Source organism: Lonchura striata, chromosome 5, assembly GCF_050655825.1.
Source record: "Lonchura striata isolate lonStrDom1 chromosome 5, ASM5065582v1, whole genome shotgun sequence".
NCBI lineage: Eukaryota > Metazoa > Chordata > Aves > Passeriformes > Estrildidae > Lonchura > Lonchura striata.
Window position 1 is genome coordinate 48,792,852 of NC_140707.1, and position 11,149 is coordinate 48,804,000.

Sequence of the window (11,149 nt, forward strand, 5' to 3'; positions counted from 1 at the left end):
CTGCTCTGGCTGAATCCCTACAAATCTATGGGGCCTGATGAGATTCATCTGGGAATCCTCAAAGAGCTGGCTGATAAAATCACAAACCCTCTCTCAATGATTTTTGAGCAGCCTTGGGAATCTGGAGAGGTCCCAGCTGACTGGAATCTGATGAATCTTGTCCTGATTTTGGAGGGTCCGATGGAGGACCCTGTTAAAAACAGGCCTGTCCATCTCACTTCAGTGCCTGGCAAAGTTATGGAGATTATTCTGGGAGCCACTGGAAAACACCTGAAAGACAATGCAGTCATTGGTCACAGCCAGCACGGCTTCGTGAGAGGAAAGTCCTGCTTGTCACAGCTGACTTCCTTTTATGACAAGGTAACCCACCCAGCTGATCAGGGGAAGCCAGTTGATGTAATTCTTTCAGATTTCAGTAAAGCTTTTGATACTGTCTCTCACAGGATCCTTCTGGACAAAAGGTGCAGCTCACAGCTGGATAAACACATCATGGGATGGGTGAGCAACTGGCTCATGGGTCAGGCACAAAGGGTGACAGTGAATGGGGTGACCTCAGACTGGTGACCTGTCACTAGTGGGGCTCCATAGGGCTCCATCCTCAGCCCTGTGCTGTTCAACATCTTCGTAAGTGACTTGGATGCAGGACAGGAAGGGACACAGAGCAAGTTTGCAGATGATACAAAACTGGGAGGGGCTGTTGAACTCCCTTGAAGGCAGGGAGGCCCTTCAGAGAGACCTTGACAAATTAGAGGGCTGGGCAATCACCAACTGTATGAAATTCAGCGAGGGAAAGTGCTGGATTCTGCACCTGGGACGGGGCAACTGTGTGTGTGTACAGACTGGGAATGAGAGCTGCTCTCCAGCAGTGCCATGGAAAGGGACCTGGAAAGGGCAAGGTCAGTATGGGCCAGCAGTGCCCTGGCAGCCAGGAGGCCCAACCCTGTCCTGGGGTGCATCAGGCACAGCATGGCCAGCCAGGCAAGGGAGGGGATTGTCCTGCTCTGCTCTGAGCTGGGGCAGCCTCACCTTGAGCGCTGGGGGCAGTTTGGGGTGCCACAATTTAAAAAAAGACAGCAGTTTCCCTTTTCTGCTTTTTGTGGACTCCTCTGAAAAAGGAAACAGAATTATCAGTTCCTTACTTTATGAGTCCCTCAGATACAGGGGTGTCTTGTGGAGGGAAGTGATCAGATCGCCTTGGCAGTCCAGCTGCATGGAGAAGAGAAACTGGCTTTTTGTGTCATCACCCAGGGCAGGAAGGCTGACATCCTGGAATCCTGGCCTTCCCTGGACCTGCTCACTTCCCTTCCTCTGGGACAGAGTCAGAGGAGAGGATGCTGAGGGCAAACCTTACACATTTGTGCATGAAAAGTGCTACAGCTGGGCTGAGCTGTGAAAGGGAGGAGACCACCTCAGCACTGGACCTTATCTGCTGTTGATGGTGGGCTCCCACCTAGCTTTTCCATCCTGGTGACACTGTTGCCTTTTTGCCATTTCAGTTGCTGAACATGGCCTTGTTCTGTTTTATTCCCTGTTTGAACCTGGCTGACTGCAGCTGAAGCCTGCCAGCCTCCCACATTGCTATAGGGCTAGCCCTGTTTCCACCTCATTATTTCAGTTTCCATAGGCTGGGGTGCTGCCCTGCAGGAGTGGCTATCAAGGCAGGCGACAGGGCAGTTTGAGAGCTAGCCCCCGCCTCGGTGGGATAGTCCAGCAGTCCAGCACCAGGTGCTTCAGCTTGCTGCTGCCAGGGGACAGGGCTGCACAGGCAGGAACATTAAGAGGTCTGGGGTGGATGGACAGATGGAAGATGTTGGGTGGTCTAGTAATTTTTTTTTATTCCAGCAGCCTAGTTCATACACTGTTAGAGAGGAGGTGGAGATCAAGTGTACTCAAGGGTGAGGGGGATTTGAATCCCCCATCCAGGGAGTGTTTTCCCCAAGCTAGGCTTGGCACAGCCCGGCGTAAGGAGCCTCCATGCAGCTTGGGGGAGATCTTGTTTGCTAGAGCAAAACATCTCAGAGAAGGTGCTGCCAGGGGACAGATCTAAGTTTTTGGAAGAAATCCAGAAACATCAGCCTCCACGCATGCTGAAATGGCAGTCCATTCACTTAGGAAAAATGGAAATAGAAGGGTGGTTTCATTCACAGGCTGGGCAGCCATCCTTACTGACTCCCAGTCCTCCTCAGCTCAGTGTGCATGAGCTTTGACTGAGACATGGCATGTCCTTTTCCCATGCAGAGAGGAAAACCACCACACAGGTCCTCCCACGCTGCAGGAGCAAACACCACAGCCGGTTTCTTTTCCCACTGCTCTGTGCTCCTCGCGGGGAGCTGCCTCTCACTTGACCCCTGGGCACTCCCAGTGGGAACAAAGCATGGCTGAAGCAGAGCAGCAGCACTCAGAGTCCTCTACAGGGCCTTGGGAAACTCCCTCTCCTTCAAGCTACTGAAATCCAGGAATAATAATTAACCAAGCTAAGTGCTGAATCTTAATTGTAGATGTGTGCCTTTCAAGGTGTGCATGCATGTTAAAGATATTTGTGTTTTAAGGCTCTTTCTTGAGCCATACATTTGCTCACGTTGTTCTTTCAGCTGGAGAGATGAAAATCTTACCTTGAAAGATGTACAGGAATATTAATCTGAAATAGCTAAAACTATGAATGAGAAAAGAACTTAAATTAAAGGTGTGCAGGCTTGTTTCTTCAGAGCAAGGAAGCCCCTGGGGCTGGTGAAGGACGGATAAGAGGCTGTACTTCACCAGCTGGAGAGGCAATGGAGCCTGGTTCATGGCCACTGTAACAGGGCAGAATTGCAGAAAGGAGTGAGCAGGGAAAATCCCAGCTCTCTTCTGACAGGACTGGAAAGTCCTGTTTGGAAAATTGGATGAGGAGGCAGACCTGGGAAAACCTGAGCACTGGATCATGGCTAGGGCAGGCAGTCAAACCTCCAGGGTATCAGGGGGAGTTTCTGTTCTGATCTCTCTGGATTTAAACTTCTTGGATTACCACCTGATAAATATGCCAGCATTTAAAGGAAAACTTTTGTTCCTGTTAATGCTTCAGAGAAGGGACAAGGAGGTGTGAGATGTCAGAGCTGTGACAAGCAGCTGCTGGAGAAGGGGAGAGGCTGTGCAGCAGCTGTCCAGGTTGGCATGAGGGGACAGGACTTTCCTGTTCCCTCATCCCTTGGGATACTGTTTAGCTCCCACTCTTCAGCAAAGCACCAGTGCTGGGAGCACAACAATGCTGGGAAAAGCCCTTCCTCCAGCCCCTGAAATGAGGGTAGCCATTTGTCCAGAGAGAGATTCTTCCCTGCCACCACTGGATTCTGTTTTGCAATTATTACTTCTAGCAATGACCAGATGCTTAATTATTTTCACAGCTCAGCTTCCACAGAAAAATGATACGTGCCTGCTCCAGAGTCCACCATCATTGAAGATTTCCCAATAAAAGAAATCACAAATGATACTTGTCCTCCCCTTGGAGCTTGGAGATCACAGTGTCTTTCCTTGGGTTTTTTCTCTGGTTTCACCTTTTCCTTTACTCACTCAACTATCTTGCTCATCCAAATCTGAAGTTGTGGGGCAAGGCCAGCAGCAGTGAGGCTTCTGCTTTTGGGATGGGTTAAGAGTCCTGATGGCCTCACTGCCTTCTGGTGCATCAAGTCCTTGCCAGGAAGGCAGGTAGATGTGTCCACCAGCTGCATGCAGGACACATGGTTGGTAAACACTGTTGGCCCTGCTTCAATCTGTATTTCTTGGTGTGCAAAATGCTAAGCAGCCAATAGGGACCCCTTTCTAAAGTCAAAAGGCTGAAGGAGAAGAAGACAATAAGGCTAAGGCCTTTAAGTTAGACCTCTGTCTGGGGAGCAGAGACACCCACATCTACATGTCAGCCAGCTCACACAGCCCAAGCTGCGTGCAAGGAGTGTGCTGCACCAAAACACAAGAATGGCAGAACAAGCAGGTGAGGGGATGGTGAGAGGGGTCTGCTCATGACTGCAGATGTCAGGCTGGCACTGGAGCCATGGGGAGCACAAAGCTTTCCTTTGCATTATCTCTAGGTGCAAGGTTGCCTTTTGCCCTTGCTTTTTATGCTTTCCAAAGCTGCATGGAATGGAAGAAAAGGGCTCTAAAGTACTGGGGGAAAAATCAGGCCTTGGGCTCTGCTGTCCAACGTCGCCACTCTGGCAGTCTGTACTTTATTTGTCACCACCATAAGGTTCTTGAGAAGTCCAGGGCTGATGCTGAGAAAGCTGAAAGGCACTGAAGAAGGCAGCTTGGTTGTGGTTGAGGTGAGAAAGGCCTACAGTGAACAGGCTTGCAAGGAGGAAGAGGAGGGTGTGGGAGGAAATGAGGAGTTTTGTTCGTTGTGTGGAATATAAGGAAGTATGGGAATATCCCTGTGAGATTATCAAAGAGATTTACAAGAATGGGCAGCAGGGAAAGGCTGGAAACAAAAATGTAACCTCATACTGTGTAATGTAATGACGGGTGAATGAGCTGGTGTTGCAGGTAAAAAGGGTGGGGGGGGGGCATGCGGAAAGGGAGGAAGGGAAAAAAAGAACAGGCAGAGGCAGATATGAGTGCCAAAGGCAATAAAAGCAGAGCATACAGGCAGGGCACTGCCTGAGGAGAGAGAGGAGGCTAATGGAGAGCGGGCCAGTAAGGAAACCAAATCTGAACTTCACAGGATCTTGATCTGCAGCGGCACAGATGCTCTTGAAGCTTGCAGAGCCATACAGGGCATGTGGAAAAGGTGCTGGGACAGAATTTTGAACCCTGGACCATTGTGGGGAGGCACTGACAGTAGAAGCAAGAACAAGCTAGTGTGCTTTGCAAATAGCAGCCATGCTGTCTGAATAAGGCAAAAGAAATGCTAGAAGAATAAATGCATAAGGAGTTCTTGCTCTATATCCTACAAATGGGACCATGCCACACATGTGCCAGAAAGCCAGGAAGACAGCATAAAGGCAGCTCATCACCGAAACCACTCTCAGAAGATCTTTCTAAAGGCATAGGTGTAGAAAGGGCAGAGACAGAGTGGACATGCAGCAGTTAAAGGACATATATTCAAAATTGGGGGTGCCAGGGGGATGTCCTGCAATGGACAATCTTTCCATATCATCAGGTGAACAGCCAAAGATCTCCAGTGAGTAATCCTGCATTAGTAATGCACAAATACACAACATGTCCCAACATATTTTGCTAACAAGCAAATGTTCTCACATTAATCTCTGTCCTACTTGCTTTACCCATGGTTCCTCTGCATATGTTGCATGGTTACTTTTGCATGACAGGTGGAGGTAAACATTAGCAAAACCAGCATGTGGTATTTCAACAATTATTTGTTTAGCTGCAAAACTTCCTTGTACAGTAAGACATTTGCTTAATTTATTAAGTCATTGCAGAATTATTGTAAGATTATAGCAGTGCATTTCTAGATATTCTTTGTCTAAATCTTGCAATGGGCAGTCGAGAATGTATCACTGCCTCCAAAACTACTCGGCCAGCCTGGTACTACTGATAACTGCATTTTTCCTGCCTTCAAATGAGAAGTATTTGCCTTCAGATGGTATCTATTTAAATATTTGCATACCTAGTCCAACCATGCACCCAAGGATTTTTAAACCATTGATAGCTATAGCTGGTGAATGCCTCTGCAGGGCCTTGACAGCATTTCCAACTCCTACTTTGCAAGGGGAAACTGAAATGTAGCAAGTGGAACACTGCTGTTTCTATTTCCAGTGTGGAATCGCTTGGGTTTTTTTGCTAGTGAAAAACCTGTAGCAGCAAGTGACCAAACTCCCAAGTCAACACTCCCAGCTCAGAGTTAATGGCTGGTCAGAGTGCAGGGTGTGTTTCCAACAAAAAAAAGATTTGGCAGATTCTTATGCAACCCCACACCTGGAAAATGCAGGTTTGCAGTGCACATGTAGCAATGTCTGCCAGAAGGAAGTTTCAGTGTATGTACCTGGGTTATGCTTGTAGAAGGAAGGGAAATAAAAATGACTCAGGATGACAATTTTTTACAGTCCTTTCCACAGTGGCCTTTGGATCTCATGCAAATTAGGAAGCACACAGCCAGCTGTGGTGCTCTTTCTCATAAGAGCAAACTCTCCTTAGAGCAGGTTGTGTGTCAGGAACCCTTTGGGAAGAGGACAGAAAAAGGTATGGGTATCCCTGTGCAATCTGGGGCCATAGCATTCTCCAACAGCCTGAGCTGGGCCAGGTGCCAGCAGCACAGAATTCCCCTGGCCAGCTCTTGGCAGAGCTCCATCGTCCTGCGTCAGCAGCTTTGCTGCTCCCTGTTTCCATCCAGGGGGTACAGCACAAACAGGGCACGGTCACCTTTTACACAACCAGTCCTTTACAGGGACACACAACAGGCTGAAAGTCTGCTGCTGAAAGTAGTCCAATATTGTGATGCACTGCCACCAGATAATGAGGTGGAGCAAAGGATTTAGGCAAAGATTCTGTCTGCCTAAATGCTGGAGAGAAACTTGAGGAATATCTGAAGCAGTTAAAGCCACATCCTTCACTACTATGAACTGGACAAGAGCTGTAGCTTCTGCAGTGGGGATGCGCCACCTGAATTTCAGGGGTGCAAGACAGCTGCAAGTTCCCTCTTCCCACGGAAATCCCCTTTGGAAATTCCAAAGTGGTCAGAGTTCAAACTAAAGCTGGGCCAGTGATAAACAAGAGGTGAACAGACACAGGGCTGTGCTGCAAACCTCCAGCTTCCCATGGCAAGAGCTGCAAAGTATTTGAGCTGGAACAAAAGGTGCCGTGAGGGCAGGTGGGCGGGTGCTGCCAAAACCAGCCTAAAACCCCCTCTCTAGTGGGCTGGCAGCCTGGTGCTGGAAGAGAGGGGGAATCCCAGCCCCACAATCTGCCTGCTGCAGAGGGGTGCAGGAAACAACACCTACGTCTGCTTCCAAAATTAGCTGCAGCACAAGGGCTGAGAGCTGCAAGCTGCTTAGATGTCTTACCACTGCTGAGGTGAACCACCTAAAACCCCTGAGAATGTGATTCCAAACAGGCTAATAGGTGTTAAAATGTTTCTTAAAAAGCAAACTGGGTAGATTCCCACAATCTCAGGGAGGTGGGCAATGAACCATTCTGCAGACTAGGTATGGTAATCTTTTTTTAATAAATACACATCTCACATGTACCAAAATAATTATAAACAAAAAATGTACAGTATTTACACAATATACAGTTGCTAAAAAGTGTAGCAATTATGACACACACAGTGTGAAACACACTTTTCCAATGCCCACAGTTAACGTTATTGCTACTTTTGCCTAAGAGCCAAGACTGCACCAGTCCCTTGGTCTGACTCCTCCACTTGGGAAGCCTCACTGAGAGCAGCTGAGGTCAGTCAGAAAGGACAGGGACTGCCACCAGCCCAGCACGAATGAACGTAGTCTCTGAAAAGGGGTGCTGGCACGAGTCCACCTTGCCACAAAAGGTCACTTGTTCCCCGTAGTACCTGATGCCACAAGAAAGTTCCCTGTAACGAGCAGGTTGGATGTGTAGTCTGTTACCTTTGCAGGGCTGAGAAGATTGGCTATGTGGCTCTTTATCAGGTGGTGTGAATAATCACAGATCTGTACTGATGTTACACATCCCACTCCTGTATTTAAACACAAGGGAGATCCTGGAACTGTCCTGTTACAATTACGTGCTCCTTCTCCTTGCTGGCAGTGTAGTAATTCCCTCCTCTTTTTTCCCTCCACATTGTGACTTTCTTTTTAGGTGAAGAAAGTCAGTCCTTTTTCTACACATATGTATACAGCCACTTCATTCACAGAAAGCTCTGCTTTAAAATGTCAGCTGTCGTCCTCCAATAAGGCAGTCATCATATATAAGCTGCAAGAAAAAAAAAACCCAAAATGCTGTTGTTAATGCAAAAATCTTACTTGAAGTATCATATCCATTCTGGGATAACAGCCAAATTCTACATACAAATTCTTCAGCAGTGTATAAAATTTCTACACCAAAATGGTTACATACGCCATTTAATGCAGCACTCAGAATGTCAGAAAAACAAATTATAGGGAGGAGAAAACCACCCACTAACTTGAATTTTCTCTCATGAGGTTCTGTGTCAGCAACAGAACTGTGTTCAGAGAACCGTTGCATGAAATTAACCTCCATTCCCTCGTGCTATTTTTTACATTTTATTCTTACTCCATTTACATGCTTGCCTCATCTGCCATTTTGCTGATTGCGTAATCTTTGGTATAGCTATCTGTTACACAGCAAGAGGTCACTGGGGCAAGCTATCAGAGTGGCACCAAAAAATACCCTGCACAGAACAGAATTTTCCCCTTTCTCTTGTAAAAATGAAAACAGCTACTTACTTCATCCTCTGTGAATTCAGGCTCCGATTCACTGCTCTCCTCATCCTCACTTTCTGGCAACATCTGCAGGTCAGCTGTGGTCAGCTGCTTCAGCTGTTCCTGTATGCTTGAGTTGTCTCTGCCCCATGTGAGTTGATAGGGGGAATAGCCCTGATAGGTCACTTTGTTCACGTCTGCCCCATGTTTCACCAAAAGCGACACGAGTTCTGAATTCTGCAGATCGACCGCCAAGTGTAGTGCTGTTCTGCCATTGCATGGCTCCTGTGTGAAAACAGTGTAAGGTTCAGCATGTTAGGAGAGCAGAGCCATTGTCAGATCTGCTGTTTTGTAAGACTACTGCTGATTCCAATCTACTGATTAAGAGCCCCACTGAGTTAAATTCATGGTACACATTACATACCTGTGCATTTACATCTGCTCCCAAGGACAGCAGATACTCGACAATAGCCAGGTATCCTTGGATAGATGCTAAATGAAGACACGTATGTCCTGGAAGACACAAACAAAGGGAAAACTTGAGTAAGTCTAACTCAATGCCTCATCATTACTTAAAAGTCAAGATGATAGGCCAGGATGAAATCTACATTTGCAATGTCAAAACAGTGTTTTCCAGAAGAGCTTTCTAGCTTCCAGTATAAATAAGAGGGTTGGATTTTGAAAAGATTTCTTTGGAGGCTTTATTACAGTGTTTGAGTGCAACTTGTTACTAACAAAAAAGAAGGCGCACAGCAAAGGCAGTCACTAAAGATGCAAAGTTGAAAGCCATGAGAGACTATAATCAACAGTGAGAAGGCCTATAAGAAAGTTCACTTCAAAAAAGTCAGACACTGCTTTGGGCTCCTCAACTCTCAAATGGGACATAATAATCCTTCTCCACCTCTCCAGAGATCTTTGAGATCACAGGAGACCGACCCTACCCGCAGTGCAGCACACCAAGACAAAGTGTTCAGGAGTGTGGCCGTACCATTGTAGTTGGCTGCCTGCAGGACAGCGAGGAGGTGGTGTGCCTGGCAGTACTGCGTGAGCACGCTGACGCTCCTGAGGGAGCCCTGCTGGCAGGCGATGTGCAGGGGGGTGTTTCCTCGGAAGTCCCTGATTTCCAGGTCGCATCCGGCCTTCAGAAGATGCTCAGCAATTTCAGACTGATCAGTTATCACTGCCAGGTGAAGAGGAGTCTGCAAGCATAAGAGCAAAAGCAGATTGTAAGTTACACCACAAACTTGGCACCAACGTCTGGACAAGCAGACCTCTTGTTCACTTTGTGATTTGTGCCAACAAATAAAAGCATGAAAGCACACCCAGAACTCAGTTCTTTATGCTTCCCAAGTTGTTGTATAGTTGCCCATTCATCTGGAAGTGATGAACTTTGGGCTCTCTGGATAAACCAACCGCCAGCTGGTATGAAGGGTATCATTAACATCTCCATAAAGAGGGATGCAACCCATGGCATCATATTTGAAAAATGTGGGCGTTAAATGCCACTCTCCCAGGGGAGAGGAAGCATTGTACCAATACTGGCTGGAGCCAGCTGGGGACTTTCCTGAACGTAGGCTTTGATTCAATTGATTCCATCAATTAAAAAAAAAAAAAATAAAAATTAAAGGGACTTTTTTGGGGGAATTCCCCAGAAGGAGTGTGTGGGTGTGGCAGGGGCTGATCCAGATTTGGGGTTATGGAGGTGAAAGTACCTGGCTGAGGTTGTTCTGGAAGTTCAGGAAAGCCCGGTCACCGGCTGCTTGCTGGATCACCTCCAGGCTCAGGGCTTTTTCCTCGTGAATAATGGCCAAGTGGAGAAAACTGCAGGGGGAAAAAAGCACTCATTAAGCGACACGCGTTATCCCCCCGACGGCAGGCTAAGCCCCGCGCCCGGCGGCCCGGCCCGGCTCCGGCGCGGGTGTCGCAAGCCGGGGCTTTCGGCGCGGCCGGGGCTTTCCGCGGCCGCGGAGCCGCCTCTCGCTGGCGCCGCTCCAGGGACTTTCCGCACCCCCTCCCTTCGCTGCCGGCGCGGCGCCGCCCCGCCGGCCAGCACATCCTGTCCCGCGCCGGCCGGGCGGGCTCCCCGCCGCGTCCGAGCCGCCCCTGCCCCGGCTTCGGCCGCACTTACGTGTCCCCGTCCTCCGTCAGCTGCTGCGCCCAGGCGGGCGGCTCGCGGGGCTGCAGCCGTATGTCCTCCAGCTCCTTCACCAGCTGCCGGTACTCCTCCTCCTTCATGGAGTCCAGGCCGCTGTCGTGGCGGTCGTCGAGCGGGAAGGCGCCCTGGCGCTCCTTCTTGGGCTGCTCGTAGCCGTCCATGGCGGGCGGCTCGGCGGCGCGGCGAGCGGCGATCATGGCGGCGGAGCGCGGGCGCTGCGAGTGAGCGGCGGCGGCGGCGGCGGCTCGCATATACCGCGCGGCCCGGGGGATTTCTGCGGGGGAGGAGCCGCGGAGGACGGGAATTTCCAGCCACTCAAAGCCCGACCGACGGGTCCGGTCCTGCTCGGCGCCGCCGGCGCTGGCAGGGCGGGCGGAGCGGCTCGGGCCGCCCAGAAGGGGCGTCGGAGGGGAGGGAAGAGGCCGGGCCGAGAGGGAACTTGGCGTTTTTCCAGGGGGGAAGTTCTCGCCGCTCCGGCGTCCCCGGCGGTACTTCCCTGCCGCGCCCCGCGGGGATTTCCCTGCCCTACCCTGCCCGGTCCCGGCGCTCCGACGCCTCCTCCCCGGCCGGTCCCGCCGCTCCTCGGGGTCCGGGCGCGCTGCGGGGCCCCTTGGAGGCCGAGGGGCGCCTCAGTGCACCCCGCGTCCCCCCC

At 49.9% G+C, this 11,149-nt stretch overlaps 1 protein-coding gene across 1 annotated transcript; it reads right to left on the minus strand.

Moving 5' to 3' along the window:
* Nucleotides 1-7,131: 7,131 nt before the first annotated feature.
* Nucleotides 7,132-10,886, minus strand: NFKBIA (NFKB inhibitor alpha). Its single transcript, XM_021542902.3, has 6 exons — nucleotides 10,471-10,886; nucleotides 10,055-10,163; nucleotides 9,331-9,541; nucleotides 8,767-8,855; nucleotides 8,367-8,627; nucleotides 7,132-7,872 (listed from the first exon to the last, which is right to left on the minus strand). The coding sequence occupies exons 1-6, from the start codon at nucleotides 10,746-10,748 to the stop codon at nucleotides 7,825-7,827; spliced, it is 996 nt and encodes a 331-aa protein (XP_021398577.1). The 5' UTR covers nucleotides 10,749-10,886; the 3' UTR covers nucleotides 7,132-7,824.
* Nucleotides 10,887-11,149: the final 263 nt, after the last annotated feature.

Coding starts and splice junctions, on each gene's coding strand:
- NFKBIA (XM_021542902.3), bottom strand. CDS start 10,748: ATGCGAGCCGCCGCCGCCGCCGCCGCTCACTCGCAGCGCCCGCGCTCC. Junction 8,856..9,330: donor GCAGGCAGCCAACTACAATG/GTACGGCCACAC, acceptor TGTGTCTTCCAG/GACATACGTGTCTTCATTTA. Junction 7,873..8,366: donor CTGAATTCACAGAGGATGAA/GTAAGTAGCTGT, acceptor TTTTTCTTGCAG/CTTATATATGATGACTGCCT.